Here is a 16,850-nt window from a genome sequence, read left to right as displayed (position 1 = left end):
ACAGTCTCCTGGGAGAAAGCAGTTTCTTCCACTGTTTACAGTACTTCATAGTGTAAAACACGTAACAAAGCAAAACAGAAAGAGGATTGGTGACGGGATAGGCAACTGCTGTTCACAACATAATCATCCGTTTACCTAACTTTGCTTATCGCTTTCCTTAATGCACAGCACAGGGAAATCTGCTGAAGTGCTATTTAATGTGCAATATCAAAACCATTTAAACAAAGCGTAATTCATCCTGCCATGATTTTCATAAGGGAACTGTCAATCAAGCAAAGTCGATTAGAGCGCTAAGTGCTCTGTCTCTCTAAACTGAAGTTTGTTGGAAACAGGATATTGAACAAATCAACAAATGCAGGATATTTGGCCAGACTGTAGAATAGGTTTGCCAAGTTTCGATCAAGTAAAAACTATTTTTAGGAATGACGGATTTAAACTCGGCTGGAAATGCTAAAGAGCTGTAATAGTATATCTTCTTTACAGGGCCATGCCAAAGCACAAGACTGATCACTATGTACAGATACTCTACATGTCAGTGCATCATGTAGAGGAGAAACGTAACGTGACGGATAGCAGGAGCGAGCACAGGACTCTGTGATTCTTCGCTCCAGACAATCTTGTTTCTATTACACGATGCACAGACGCAGAAAGCTGGGATAATATAGCAGCCAAGCAGCAGCAGCAGAGAGATCAGGGTGATTTCCACAGAAGTGATGGGAGAAAGGAAGGAGGTGGATGTGGTAAGGATAGTAAACCATACCGGTACGGTTACAGTGGGGTGCTAAGCATCTAATAGGCCATGCACGGTCATTATTTAGAAGCCAGAAACACGATATTCCTATCAAATAAACCAGAACAATTAGCGCAACTGGGACAGCGCTACCAGGCCAGGACTGGACAGGGGACAGGATGTCAGAGTTGCAGATGCAATATGCTATAAGTTGTTGTATCAAGTTTACCAGCCATTTCTCATTCATTTTATTAATTAATTAATGGCTAAGCACAATTATTTTTTATGCATATGGTACAGACTACATCAGGAGAAGTAAGACAGGTGCTCCTATAGCGTTTGGTACTATAAGCCCTGGAGGCAGAACTAGATGCATGTAAGGGATGTCCAACCCTTATATATATATAATAGAAATAAAAGCGAGAGAGAAAGGTATCAGACGCAGTGGTTTCTGTGTGCAAAGTGCTAAATATGTTTAGTGTAAATATATAACTTCCCACCACTATTGTGAAGTGGCTTTAGCATAATGCATGTATCTTTATGTTTATTTTAAGCACTTAAAGCCTTTTATTCTGACAACTGTAAAACAACTTTCACTCAGTGCTATATACCACTTGTGCAAACAAGGCACACTGTATTTTTAGATATTCTTTTAGCATAAGATTACAATATTTTTTTTTAACCAGCATAACATTATCCCAGTATTGCACAAACTCTGATCCCACTGTCCCGGTAGTATGGAACAAAGTGAAGGTTGGGGCCACACAGATCTGCAGCTGAGCTGGGACAGGAGGCACAGTAAAAGGGGCCTAGACACACCTCCCAACATTTATCCAGGTAAAACTGAAACAATATAAGACCAACAAAAAACCCGCCCATCTCACACAATCCTGGACACTTTGACCAACCACATCTACTTTCCTACTAAGCCCCGCCCACTATCAAGGTCTGGGAATCGGGTCTGTTAGGAAATCTGGCCTAGAGTGTGCAAAATGATTTAAATCCTGTTCTGGAAACGGTCATCTGAACGAGTAGATGGGGTGTTACAGAAACGATTTGCAAGTACAGACTACTGCGGACACTATTGTGCATCATTACTAGTGAAACTATTGGACATTTCTCTGACGTCCTAGTGGATGCTGGGTACTCCGTAAGGACCATGGGGTATAGACGGGCTCCGCAGGAGACTGGGCACTCTTAAAAGAAAGATTAGGTACTATATCTGGTGTGCACTGGCTCCTCCCTCTATTTCCCTCCTCCAGACCTCAGTTAGAATCTGTGCCCGGCCAGAGCTGGATGCACCCTAGGGGCTCTCCTGAGCTTCCTAGAAAAGAAAGCATTTGTTAGGTTTTTTATTTTCAGTGAGATCTGCTGGCAACAGACTCACTGCTACGTGGGACTGAGGGGAGAGAAGCGAACCTACCTGCTTGCAGCTAGCTTGGGCTTCTAAGGCTACTGGACACCATTAGCTCCAGAGGGATCGAACACAGGCCCAGTCCTCGGTCGTCCGGTCCCGGAGCCGCGCCGCCGTCCCACTTGCAGAGCCAGAAGAACGGAGAAGTTGAAAATCGGCGGCTGAAGACTCCGGTCTTCATTAAGGTAGCGCACAGCACTGCAGCTGTGCGCCATTGCTCCCTTAGCACACCACACACTCCGGTCACTGATGGGTGCAAGGCGCTGGCGCCCTGGGCAGCAATTAGATTACCTTACTTGGCGAAAAGCACATAATACAGTCTGATAAACTGTATATGTGCATTAACCCCCGCCATTAAAGTACATAAAAGGACAGAAGCCCGCCGCTGAGGGGGCCGGGCCTTCTTCCACAGCACACCGGCGCCATTTTCTCTTCACAGCTCAGCTGGAAGGAAGCTCCCCAGGCTCTCCCCTGCAGTATCCTGGTACACAAAGGGTAAAAAAGAGAGGGGGGGCACATAAATTTAGGCGCAAAACTGTGTATATAAGCTGCTATAGGGGAAAAATCACTCAGTATAGTGTACATCCCTGTATTATATAGCGCTGTGGTGTGTGCTGGCATACTCTCTCTCTGTCTCTCCAAAGGGCCTTGTGGGGGAACTGTCTTCAAATAGAGCATCCCCTGTGTGTGTGGTGTGTCGGTACGCGCGTGTCGACATGTCTGAGGTAAAAGGCTCCTCTAAGGAGGTGATAGAGCGGATATGTGTGTGGGAGGGTGTCTCCGTCGACAACGCCGACACCTGTTTGGATATGTGTAAGTGCTGAGGTAAAATTATTGCACAAAAGGTTAGGGAACAGAAAGGAAATCTACCCTGGTCTGTCCCTATGTCACAGAGTCCTTCAGAGTCTCTCTATGTTCACTATCCAAAATAACAAAGTATCGACACGGAGTTTAACTCCACTGTCGACTACGATAATGCAAAGTTACAGCCAAGAGGGCTAAAAGATATTCAATATATGATTATTGGAATAAAAGATGATTTGCATATCACTGATGACTCATCTGTCCCTGACACGAGAGTACACATGTTAAGGGGAAGAATGCTGAGGTAAATTTCCCTCCTCTCATGAGGAAAAAGAGCAGGAATCTCCAGACAACAGACTGCAGGTTCCCACAAGAGAATTCTCAGGCTGTATCCTTTCCGCACTAGGGACAGGATGTGTTGAGAATCTTCCCCTTGGGTGTCCTGTTTGCACTAGCTATTCTCAGGGATCCTGCAGATAGTGTGCACATTCTAGTATACTACCCAGACCGGCGATTGTGTCGGCATGGGTTTATAGCGCTGTGGCAGCGTGGACAGGTACCTTATCAGCAGAGATTGAGACCCTAGTATGCATATAAATATTTTAAGATGCTGTCTTAAGTGATAGATATATAATTATAAAGCATGCCCAAAGGGACATGAGTATACTGGGTCCTAGAGACAAAAGCTATGTCGATTTCTGCTTGACGTGTCCTGTAGAATATACATTGGACAGATGATGCCGACTTAAGAGGCATATGGAAGGCTGAGGATTGTGTGGAGAAAGGTTCTCGGGCCTGGTCTCCACAGCTATAGCTGGTGATTCTGATATTTTGCCTTATATTCCTGCACAGCCTAGGAAAGCACAAAATTATTAAATGCAGCTTTTCGAATAAAGAAACAAGAAAGTCTGAGGTGCGTCCTTTCTTGTCAGAGCCGGGGGCAGAGGAAAGAAGCTGTACAACACAGCTAGTCCCCAGAAACAGAAGTCCTCCCCGGCCTCTACAAAAATCCACCGCATGTCACTGGGGCTCCACAGGCGGAGCTAGGCCCGGTGGGGACACGCCTTCGTAAGTTCAGCCACAAGTGGGTTCACTCCCTGTTCCCTGGGCAATAGAAATTGTATCGCAGGGATACAGGCTGGACTGTGAGAAGATGCCCCCTCACCGAGGACCCGGCGGGCTTCCCCCCAAGAGAGGGAGCCAGTGTTAACTGCAATTCATAAATTGTATCTTCAACAGGTGGTGGTCAAGGGTCCCCTCCTTCAACAAGAGGGTGTTATTATTCGACCATGTTATAATCCCGAAACCAGACGGTTCGGTTAGACCCATATTGTATTAAAATCCCTGAACATATACCTGAAAAGGTTCAGGTTCAAGATGGAATCGCTAAGAGTAGTCATTGCAAGCCTGAAATGAATCGGGACATAAGGGATGCATACCTTCGTGTCCCCATTTATCCACCTCATCAGTTGTACCTCAGAATTGCGGTACGGGATTGTCATTACCAATTTCACCAAGGTAATGGCGGATATGATGGTGCTCCTGCGGAAGCAAGGTGTCACTATTATCACATACTTGGATGATCTCCTCATAAAAGCGAGATCAAGAGAGCAGTTGCTGGACAGCGTATCACCTTCTCTGGAAGTGAAACGGCAACACGACTGGATTCTATATATTCCGAAGTCGCAGTTGGTTCCTACAGCTCATCTGCCTCGCCTAGGCATGATCCTAGACACAGACCAGAAGAGGGTTTATCTCCCGATAGAGAGAGCTCAGGAGCTCATGACACTGGTCAGGAATCCATTGAAAACTAAAACAGGTGTCAGTGCATCACTGCACTCGAGTCCTGGGAAGGATGATGGCATCATACGAGGCCATCCCCTTCAGCTGGTTCCATGCAAGGACAATGGAACTTACTGGACAAGTGGTCCGGATCACATCTTCAGATGCATCGGTTAATCACCCTATCCCCCAGGGCCAGGGTGTCTCTCCTGTGGTGGCTGCGGAGTGCTCACCTTCTCGAGGGCCGCAGATTCGGCATTCAGGACTGGGTCCTGGTGACCACGGATGCAAGCCTCCGAGGGTGGGGGGCAGTTACACAGGGAAGTAAATTCCAAGGTTTGTGGTCAAGCCAACAGACTTGCCTTCACATCAATATCATGGAACTAAGGGCCATATACAACGCCCTAAGTCAAGCGGAGTTCCTGCTTCGCGACCAACCGGTTCTGATCCAGTCAGACCGCAGGGGCTCATGTAAACCACCAGGGCGGCACAAGGAGCAGGGTGGCGAGGGTAGAAGCCACCAGAATTCTTCGCTGGGCGGAGAATCAAGTAAGCGCACTGTCAGCAGTGTTCATTCCGGGAGTGGACACGACCTCCACCTGGGAAAGTGGTGACTTCATCAGGAAGTCTTCACGCAGTTTTGCAAATTGATGGAAACTGCCTCAGGTGGACTACATGGCGTCCCACCTCATTAAAAAGATAAAAAAGGTTTTACGCTGAGTCAAGGGACTCTCAGGCGATAGCTGTGGTCGCATTAGTAACACCGGGGGTGTTCCAGTCGGTCTATATATTCCCTCCTCTTCCTCTCAGACCCAAGGGCTGAGAATTGTAATAAACGGAGGAGTGTGAACAATATTCTTTGCTCCAGATTGGCCAAGAAGGACTCGGTACCCGGAACTACAAGAAATGCTCTCAGAGGACCCATGGCCTCTGCCTCTCAGTCAGGACATGTTGCAACAGGGACCCTGTCTGATTCAAGACTTACCGCGGCTGCGTTGGACGGCATGGCGGTTGAACGCCGGATCCTAGCGGAAAAGGGCATTCCGGATGCAGTTATTCCTACGCTGATAAAGGCTAGGAAAGACGTGACAGCAAGACTTTTTCACTGTATATGGCGAAAATAGGTTGCTTGGTGTGTGGCCGGGAAGGCCCTACAGAGGAATTCCAGGGGGGTCGATTCCTGCACTTCCTACAGTCAGGAGTGACTATGGGCCTAAAATTAGGATCCATAAAGGCCAAGATTTCGGCCCTATCCCTTTTTCTCTCAAAAAGAACTGGCTTCACTGCCTGAAGTTCGGACGTTGTTACAGGGGTGCTGCATATTCCGCCCCTTTTGTGCCTCCAGTGGCACCTTGGGATCTTAACGTGTGTTGGATTCCTAAAATCCCACTGGTTTGAGCCACTTAAGACCGTGGAGCTAAAATATCTCACGTGGAAAGTGGTCATGCTTTTGGCCTTAGCTTGGACTAGGCGTGTGTCAGAATTGGCGGCTTTGTCATGTAAAAGCCCATATCTGATCTTCCATATGGAAAGGGCAGAATGGAGGACTCGTCCCCAATTTCTCCCTAAGGTGGTATCATCGTTTCATTTGAACCAACCTATTGTGGTGCCTATTGTGGTGCCTGCGGCTACTAGGGACTTGGAGGATTCCAAGTTGCTGGACGTAGTCCGGGCCCTGAAACTTTATGTTTCCAGGACGGCTAGAGTCAGAAAAACTGACTCGCTATTTATCCTGCATGCACCCAACAAGCTGGGTGCTCCTGCTTCAAACCAGACTATTGCTCGCTGGATCTGTAGCACGATTCAGCTTGCACATTCTGCAACTGGACTGCCGCATCCTAAATTAGTAAAAGCCCTTTCCACGAGGAAGGTGGGCTCTTCTTGGGCGGCTGCCCGAGGGGTCTCGGCTTTACAACTTTGCCGAGCTGCTACTTGGTCGGGTTCAAACACTTTTGCAAAATTCTACAAGTTTGATACCCTGGCTGAGGAGGACCTTGAGTTTGCTCATTCGGTGCTGCAGATTCATCCGCACTCTCCCGCCCGTTTGGGAGCTTTGGTATAATCCCCATGGTCCTTACGGAGTACCCAGCATCCACTAGGACGTCAGAGAAAATAAGAATTTACTCACCGGGTAATTCTATTGCTCGTAGTCCGTAGTGGATGCTGGGAGCCCGTCCCAAGTGCGGACTCTCTGCAATACATGTATATAGTTATTGCTTAACTAAAGGGTTATTGTATGAGCCATCTGTTGAGAGAGGCTCAGTTATTGTTCATACTGTTAACTGGGTATAGTTATCGCGAGTTGTACGGTGTGATTGGTGTGGCTGGTATGAGTCTTACCCTGGATTCCAAATCCTTTCCTAGTAATGTCAGCTCTTCCGGGCACAGTTTCCCTAACTGAGGTCTGGAGGAGGGGCATAGAGGGAGGAGCCAGTGCACACCAGATATAGTACCTAATCTTTCTTTTAAGAGTGCCCAGTCTCCTGCGGAGCCTGTCTATACCCCATGGTCCTTACGGAGTACCCAGCATCCACTACGGACTACGAGAAATAGAATTACCGGTGAGTAAATTCTTATTTTCTGTTACTGACAAAGGTAATGGTAATACTCTAACTGCTGTGTAGTTTCTACTACAGTACATACTATGATGCGGTGTGCTACTTCTGCTGGTGACAATTGGTTAATATGAAGGGACTGCAGACATAAGTAAGAGTTCTTTTGGGACCCTTGCAATAGCACTTGCTGTGTAGAAACACTTATGTCACAGCACAAGTACATGCTGTTTTAAGTTCCAACAGCATTTTAAAACTACTTGTTGTATGAGTTGGTACTATGGAGCAGACAGTCAAGGGATGCATTTAAACCTCAAAAACTGAGCAGGATGTCAGCACCTGAAGTAGACTGTACAAAATACAAGTGGCTTGAATGGAAGTACAATGCAGCGCCACCTGGTGGTAAGAAGCAGCAATATTTTTATTATTACTTCACATCTTTCAGGCAATATTTCTCGATTTGGAGGGTAACAGGCACCTGAAATCCCTGCGACACCCGTAAACATACAATGCTGACTGGCACATTATCTGACATTTCTGTTTTACTATACATGTTTAATAAACACCATTTGTATGTAACAAATGGGTATTGGGAGACCTTTATCAATTATAGCAATTATGAATGACCAGCTTCATAGTTAACACAGGCTGATCCATTTATTTGCTATAACTTATATACTATAAGCTGAAAGATTTCATTAGTCCCTAGCATGCCTTTTACTGTACTATTGTATTTCTTATTGCATTTACAAATGTTGCCAGAACCTATTATTATTTGAAAATTATGACAAAGGCATGTTCACCCATTTCAGATAATATTGCACTCTTGCAGAAGCAAGGCTATAGCAAATCAAGATTTAAAGTACAAATGTATTATCGGTATTAGTAATCAGTCTTTTTCATTGAAGAGTGTCTCATTATTAAATGAGCTACAAGCTAATTTCATGTTTTACCATCAATAAGCGGGCCCATTCCCAGACTGCTGTAAGCTTATACACAGACATTTACCATTTACAGAAGCAGCTTAGCTACAAAATATGCTGACCAATATATATTTAAATTCCATGTTATTGTTGCATTTACTTATTCCCTAACGTTCCCGTATTGTCAGCATAATGAGCACTAAATGTAGAAAGCAAATTGCTGCACAGAAATCTGCTGCTAGAAACATTCATAAATACGTGTCAAACATATTACGATTTGTTCCAGAATTGAATGAACGTGAAATAAGTCTGATTCTTTCTATATAAATCACATTTCCTGCAGTGATTCCATTGATAGACTGTGCAGTGATCTTCCGCAGGTCTGCAGTGCATAACCTACAACAGTCTCCATTTATATCCACGTGGGGCAATGGATCTGGGGGTGTGGTCTGAATAAAATATAGCTTGAACTGATAAACTGGGACATGACCAGTATTTGTCCCAACTGCTTCCCCTGGAATGTTGGCATGTATTGTTATGGGATCGGTATGGAATGCCGGCACAGTGGATGCCGAAGGTCAGTATATCGGCATCCCATGCGCCAGAACACAGACAGGCGGGCGAGCACAACAAAGCGCCTTGCGGGCTTAGCCCTCTATGGGTGTCATGGACAGCCACAGAGGGGAAATCGCCTACCTTGCGGCGGTATAGCACCCCTGTCGGGATCCTGGCGTCGGTATTGAGACCGCCAGGTTTCCGACGGGCGGTATTTTAGCCGCATACCATTGTAATGTTGGGTAACAAAGGACAGTAACCTGTAGCTCTGCTAAAGAGCAACGCCACAGTTCTTTAGAATTCTACCAAACTTTGGAATCTTTTTTTAATATACTTTTGAGAGCATTCCTTTTCAGGCAGACAGAACCTAAATACTATATATTATATCTAAGTTTATTACTTATCTCTGATATTACCATTTTATATAATGCATCATTTTTTAGCCACATGTCTATAACAAACAGTGGGTACCATTATGACAAAGTAGGTGGTTTTGTTATACAGATGTGTCCTCATACACCTAGCCTCAATACAGCATGCGGTGCGACGAAGACTCACGTTCATGCCAAAAAGAGGCTCGACGCAAGCCAAATCAGGTGGACTTAGCATGCCGAGAAGGGACATTTGGCGCGACTGGAGAAATAGTGTACGAGTACACATCTGTACAAGCTGGAGGTTACAAAAACAAGTACACAGGTGTAGTCATTGCCTTGGCTGGCTTTAACATGCTTTAAAAGGTATATTAAAGTTTAATATCCCAAGCACAGCTTAAATATATTTTATCATTTTAAATATATCACTTTAAGTGACCATCAAAAGTTCTGTTGCCATGGATTCAGTTTTAATTTTAGATTGTGCATGATAGGATATTATTAGCTACCAATATTATTAACTACCAATCAATGTCAATGACACACAGGATATACAGATGCCTATATCAATGCAAAAATATGTTTCCAACATTGCATTCCAAAATACTTTAGTTGTCCTTCATTGTCATTTTCACATGTAATTCTCTAAAATAGATGCAAGTCAATTTAAAAAGATTTGTGTAACAACCCTGTGAGAAAACCGTGTCTGAGAGCCCGTGTTTTATACTTACTACAGCTGTTTTTCTATCAGATTCCAGGCCAGAAGGAATTGCCACTGTTTGGTAACACAGAGTAGGCTGGAAGCAGAACGGTTTGGCTACATACATAGAAACACCTGAATGACGTACCTTCAGACCCATGTCTTCTTTTCGGTACTTCCTGAAATAGTCTGTTCAGGTTCTGGCCTGGATTCTCTGTTGAAAAACAAGTTTGGTAAGAACAAAACGATCGGGGGATGTCAGAGTTTTAATGTCATGGGCTTAGATACATGAAAAGATGGAACATCTAAATGTTGATGAACTCAACTAACTGATCTGAGCACAGGTGCTTTGTATTGATATTAACAAGGAAACCCCACAGAGGCTCACACTACACAAACTACACTGTACAAGGTGCTCCTGGGACCACTACCACCACAAAATGTCTTACTATCAGATAACATACGCTGATGGTCTCTGGAGCAGATGTGTAAAATAATGGCTAGTATACGGAAGTGCATACATTAATTCATGCCAATAATATGTTCAGGGATGTCAACAATTTGCTTTCACTAGAAATACTGGCATAATAAAGAGTAAGCTAACCTGGAACGGTATCAGAAGTTTATCAGAATGGGCCCTTAGATCTTTTCCTGCACACAGACTTCCCCTCAGTAATCCTCCACTGGCAGAACACTGCAGTCCAGGGTTTCCTAATCTTGGTTCTCAAGGCCTTAACAGTCCTGGTGTTAAGGATATCCATGCTTGTACATAGATGGTATAATCAAACTGATGGAGTGACTTATTAAAACCATGACTGTTTAGGTCAGAGGTTCTCAAACTTGGTCCTCGTGGGCCCACATAGTGCATGTTTTGCAGGTCTCCTCACAGAATCGCAAGTGAAATAATTAGCTCCACCTGTGGACCTTTTAAAATGTGTCAGTGAGTAATTAATACACCTGTGCACCTGCTGGGTTACCTGCAAAACATGCACTGTGTGGGCCCACGAGGACTGAGTTTGAGAACCTCTGGTTTAGGTGCTTTGAGGGCCAAGTTTGGGAACCAATGCTATAGTCAAGTCTATGACACTTGGGGGTAGGTGGGATTGCTTGCACTATTTCCATGTAAATTTCAAAGGTAAATTTCACATTTTACATTGATCTATTCAGCGAGAATCGTGATGGAAGGTGGAATCTCATCTGCTGACACAAAAAGTTGTATCAACCTTTTTCTGGTGTTACTTATTATTTAAGTCTGAAATGTTAACATTGTTAATATTTTTCCACTAAAAATAGCTTTACAGCCATTGATGCCTCTATACCAGTGGTTTCCAAACTTTTTTGTATCTCGGCACCCTAGAATATCAGAATTTTTTTCACGGCACCCCTAGGCCAAAAATTTCTTATTGAGAAATTTAGAAATAAATATTACATTAAGTAGATCACGTTTATATGTCATCCTTAGGGTCAGTTGTGTGGTGAGGGACAAGATTTGCTTCTGTTTGGCCACATATTTTATGACTGGCAGCCACCAGCACTGGTTTTGCCTATTATATTGACCATGAATAATTTGAATTGGTCCTGGACCACCAACCCAGGGCACCCCTGCAAGTGTCCCGAGGCACCCCAGGGAGCCATGGCACACAGTTTTGGAACCTCTGCTCTATACTGTAGGTGCTTACTCTGACATATAATGTCACTAACATTACAGCAATGAGAAGTATAGTTATGCAGTCAGCTCCCCTATACTACTTGACTGTAAAACAAGGGCAAAACTAATTTGAACACTGTCACACAGATCCAGCTATAAATGGCTTCGTACAAGTGGACACCACTATCACTATTTAATGGCCAAATAAACATACAAAACTACAGTAACTACTATAAGATAAGTTGTTCGAAACTTATTATCAACAATAAATTTAGTGCATTATAATGTCTGATATTTTTGCAGTTCTATATATTGTAAGCTTGCGAGCAGGGCCTTCCTACCTCTATGACTGTTATTACCCAGTTTTGTTATATCATTGTTATTTCCAATTGAAAAGCGCAACAGAATTTGCTGCGCTATATAAGAAACCGTTACTAAATAAAAAATAAATATACATTTATGAATGTTGCGGTTAGCCTCCTTTACTTAAAACTGTACACAGGTTGAGTCTCCCGTATCCGTATCCAAAATTCTGAAATACAGACTTTTTTTTTGAGCGTGACTGAGATAGTGATACCTTTGATTTCTGATGGCTCAATGTACAGTACACAAACTTTTTTTCATGCACGAAATTATTAAATATATTGTATAAAATGACCTTCAGGCTGTGTGTATAAGGTGTATATGAAACCTAACTGAATTTAATGTATGTACACAAACTTTTTTTCATGCACAAAATTATTAAATATATTGTATAAAATGACCTTCAGGCTGTGTGTATAAGGTGTATAACAAACATAAATGCATTCTGTGTTTAGACTTGGGTCCCATGCACAAGATATCTCATTATAGTATACAAATATTCCAAAATATGCAAAAATCCAATATGCAAAATACTTCTGGTCCCAAGTATTTTGAATATGGGAGACTCAACCTGTATATTTTAGATGTACTCGTGTTTTAACTGAATTGAAACTAAATGAACACAAAAATTGGCAATGCATCGTTTAGTAATTTTTGCAGGGACAAAGGGCAGACTGTTGTCCAAAGAGCTTGCTATCTATATAACGTACATGTTTTTAATTCACCTGCAATATTATGAAAACTGAAATGGGAAGCTTAAATAAGACAATAAAATAAAACATTATTTTGGTATTTCTGAAAGAGGTTTGGCTGTTTATTTTTGAAAGGAGATTTCTATCAGCCTAGATCCCTGAGAGGTCAGGCTGGCTCCTGGATTGGTCTGACTAGAATGCTACAATATTTAGCCTAACGCAGGCAGTACCAAAGCGTGACAGCTTAGAACGTCACCTTACTATGTTGTGCACACTTCCAGCTATATCTAGAATGAGAACTAGGTTTCTGCGCACATCTGAAAATGAAAGGCTGAAGAATGGAATTATTTGAGGCTGTGATGAGTTGTAAATAATCATTCCACAATAATTAGGAAAACGGCACTCACCTCTCTGTCTGCCTTGTATACTCCGCAGCGCAAGGATGTTCTGCTCATCTGACAGGAACTGCTTCATCTTGTGGAAAGGCTCCTTGCCTCGTACAGTTAATTTATTCCACGGTTTGGGCCTGGCCAGTATCTCGCTCACTGACCCCTGTGACAGTCCCAGTACATAATGTCCAAAGATACGTTGCCCAATATTGTGCTTGATCAACTGCTCTTTTACTTGACGTGCAATTTCTGCAGTGTCTATTTCTTCACCTTCTGAGACGCTCCCTGCGCTCTCTGACCGGCTTGGTGAAGGAGCCATGCCGTTTACATCCGGGCTTGGCTGTTGTAAAGGACTTTGGGAAGATATGGAGTTTGTGCTGAAGTGACCTGTTGAAAAAAGCATGCTTGTGCTTCCTGCTTCCTGCATTGCCTTGGAGTAGAAGGACTGCATAAGCTGTCGCTGGAGAAGTGAATTTAGTGCAAATTTTCCTGTGGAGGCCAAGGGTAAAGTAGGGCTTGCAATGGATGAGCTGAAAAAGTCTTGGTTTAAACCCGTTGGTGAGAACTGGTGTGTACCATTTGTATTGGAAGCCTGCTCCCCTGTGTTGCGGAGCAACTGAGAGGGAGGAGAGGCTGGCAAGGTTGCAGGACGCTGAGTTTCATGCTGGTCTTTCCCTTTTCTCCTGGCTGACCCTACAAGAAAGGTCAAACATAATGCATTATGGGGGGATTAAAAAGGGAAAAAACAAGATAAAAACGAAATGTTTGCCCCACAAAGTGAAAAAAAAAACTTGCAATTTTTTTTTTTTTTTTTTAAAGAGGGCCAATTAGGTTTTTAAATTGAATTTTCAGTAAGCCAAACTAGGCCCCCAAAACAAACAACATGCATTTCATGTTTGTACCTTTCTTGTACAGTTTGGTGCAGCCTGGAGAATACCTATGACAAATGATTGCATTTCATCTCAAATACGAATCACTGTGTCATACATACAATATGTCATGTCTTACGATCCTGAAGAATGACATAGTCTTATAACATCCAACTTCAAGTCAATGGGCGGCCCACAACAAACATTTACACCCGAGAGCAGCCTAGTCTATAGGAAGCCAATCTTTTAATGTCCTTTTAGCGTTACAGTTTTTAGGAATCAGTTTAAGCAGTAACATCTATCCACATGGACATAGGTCTAATACTTTCACTGTAAATTCAGCATAGGAGAATCAGCTAAAGCAACGCTCAACTGCGAACCACAACTAGAATTTAAAGCAATGAGAGGACCACGCTGATCTGTGCTAGAGAGACGACACTGTACGTGTGGGTACCAAACACCAGGCTACAATCACAACAACTCCTTTGAATTAGAACTGTTAATTAGACAGATAAGAAGAGTAATCGCCATGCATTCAAGAATTGCTTTTAACATCATCTCACCTTCCCTCGCATGGCAGAGGAGGGAGGAAACAAGCTTGTAATACAGCGCTATAATAGCTTGCAAAGCTTCCATTTCCCAAGGTAATTAGTCTTTTTTTTTTTTTATCTTTTTTTTTTTTTTAAACAGTGCCACAGAGGTCTTCAAGAAGCATCCCATTCTTCAGCTTACACTTCTTACAAATCAGACAATACGTGTGTATTCTCTTATTCATTAATCTTGCTGTCAGGTGTCTCTAACACAGCTTTTCACAGCACATTCATTGTTGTCACTTTAGCAAATTCAGCAAAAACAAACTTACCGCTCAGGTCGCTGTTGGTAATGCGCAATGTGGCATTCTCCGACTGCAGAGAGCGGTTTTTCTCCAGTAACAGAACCTCCAATGGTTTTGATGCATCCTAAAAACAACACGTTGATGAATAAGAAAAATGAACAACTAGATTTAGGTTGTAACTCTCAACAGGTAACTTTTGATTAAACCTGCAACTACAGAAGAACTAGGACGAGGTTTACATGGTATTCCAGGCATCTATGTACCACAGTCCTTGATACAAGTATACACTAGAAAATATATAGGAAACGTTTCACTTACTGTACTTAAAACAGCAGCAAAAACTAAATACAGGACAGTAGAATAATGGGCCTTCTAAGATGTAGGAAAGACTTGCATTCAAAATACAGTATAACACGGTTTAATGGTGTGTACACACGGTGAGATATTTTCTTATGATTTTGACTATATAGTCAAAATCGTAAGAAAAGTTAGTGCGGAAACGCGCATCGGCATCGCATCGGGATCGCAAGGTGACTTTCACCTTGCGATCCCGATGCGATGCGCGTTTCCGCGCGGTCAGCATCGCAAGCCTAGATAGACTGTGCAGGCAAGTCAATTTTGACTATCTAGTAGAAAAGATAGTCAAAATTGACACTTAGCCAAAATCACACATAGTCAGTATCGCAAGAACAGTCATTATGTGCTTGCGATGCCGACCTAGCCCCTGTCACATAGTGAGAATCGGGGTTAGCCCGAATCTCACCGTGTGTATACACCTTAAGACACATGCTGTTGAATATTTTGAGTATAGTCCACTTCTTAACAAGCTATCATAAAGACTAACAATTTAAGAAACTACAGCACATGCCTAAGAGTTTCAGAAAAGGCACAATGACAACACAAAAGACAGATATCTGGCAATATTTTAAAACGTGCGGTATGTACTTTACCTGTACACTCGATCCTTCAGATGGAGCAAACTCCATGGATTTCAGAATACTAGACAAGGAACAGGGAAAGGTTGTTATCTATCTGTAAAAATCATTAAAAAAACGGCAGCGCAACATTCTTGGAAACTAGTCCCGGTAACTTCTTCAACTCGCTGCGCAGCATAGTCATCAAATAATGAATCAGAACACCAGTCTGTCCCTAAATAAAATACATCTTTCTTATGGGTCATTTAAATAATGCATATCTCGTTCCCAGTAGGCCATATCACGGCATAAAATTAAATGTTAATAAGGATATAACATTTGAAGCTGTCAGAAAGTGTATACATTTGTTGCTGGTGTAGCTGCAAGGGAGTTAGATTTGCATAACGGTCCTAGCTAAGCAACACTGTTGTTCATAGATCTCGATTTTAAAGGGTATTCAAAGGGAGCAAATTATGTGAGTGAACGTGGATACTTTAATGGATTCAAAAGATTCTAGAATATTTCATGTTCAAAACAGGAAAAAAATGATTAGTTTATTCTCTAAGCATGGCGTAATGTTGATTTAAAGCATACCTGTTGGTCATTTTATGAACTGACCCAAAATTCATGAAAATGCAGAGTGTTAATGGACTAGGAACTAATGATTTCCCTGAGGGAAGAAACATATGGCTGGGGGGGGGTGCCATTTTGTGGATGCACTAATAGAAATTAGAATACAGCTTATAAACTCCTCTTGTCAACCCTGGCTAGTTCCTCTCCGGTAGATCCATGAGGAAAACGGGCCAGATGGGTGGGGCACCGCAAATCGAATTGTATAGCTAGGGGCGGGGCTGCAATTCAGAGTGATTCAGGTCATTGTTCTCCATTGATCTGCCCCATTTTGGTGATAAGCATTGGGACTGCCAGGTTGTGGGATAGTCACCCATTTTTCTGGAGTCTCCCATAGGAAAGTATACTATAAACTGAGGCACAATACCAATCAATTCACTAGGAAATAGCGATATCCTTCAGGCATGAGGCACATTGTTCTAGGCACACACTTTTCTGAAGTTCTACGTAAAGAGATGGATCTATTCCATGTATAAATGAAAGATTTGAAGAACTGTACTTTTCTCCATATCAGTTGCAGTAATGGATATTAATAAATGGCATATACCCATAAGGACTGGGACTGCGGCTGTGCTGGAAACAGCCGCAGTCACTGGCATTTTCAATGTAACTTTGTGATTGCATATTATGAGCAAAGGAACCATTTTCACAACACTCACAATGTAATTTTGACAAAATG

At 42.9% G+C, this 16,850-nt stretch overlaps 1 protein-coding gene across 4 annotated transcripts in view; it reads right to left on the bottom strand.

The window, feature by feature from the left end:
• CUX1 (cut like homeobox 1) overlaps window positions 1-16,850 on the bottom strand; it is a 622,185-nt gene that overhangs the window by 213,169 nt on the left and 392,166 nt on the right. For 2 of the 4 annotated variants that reach the window (XM_063956056.1, XM_063956057.1), the window contains exons 13-16: window positions 15,578-15,626; window positions 14,655-14,751; window positions 12,942-13,616; window positions 9,980-10,045 (exon numbers count right to left, since the gene is read on the bottom strand). In XM_063956056.1, the coding sequence (XP_063812126.1) occupies window positions 9,980-10,045; window positions 12,942-13,616; window positions 14,655-14,751; window positions 15,578-15,626 (887 nt within the window). The remainder of the gene's footprint in view (window positions 1-9,979; window positions 10,046-12,941; window positions 13,617-14,654; window positions 14,752-15,577; window positions 15,627-16,850) is intronic. The other 2 variants (XM_063956058.1, XM_063956059.1) reach the window with 2 other exon arrangements.

Source organism: Pseudophryne corroboree, chromosome 2 (genome assembly GCF_028390025.1).
Source record: "Pseudophryne corroboree isolate aPseCor3 chromosome 2, aPseCor3.hap2, whole genome shotgun sequence".
NCBI classification, from domain to species: Eukaryota; Metazoa; Chordata; class Amphibia; order Anura; family Myobatrachidae; genus Pseudophryne; species Pseudophryne corroboree.
Note: the sequence above shows the minus strand (reverse complement) of the source record. Positions and strands in the feature narration are given on the sequence as shown.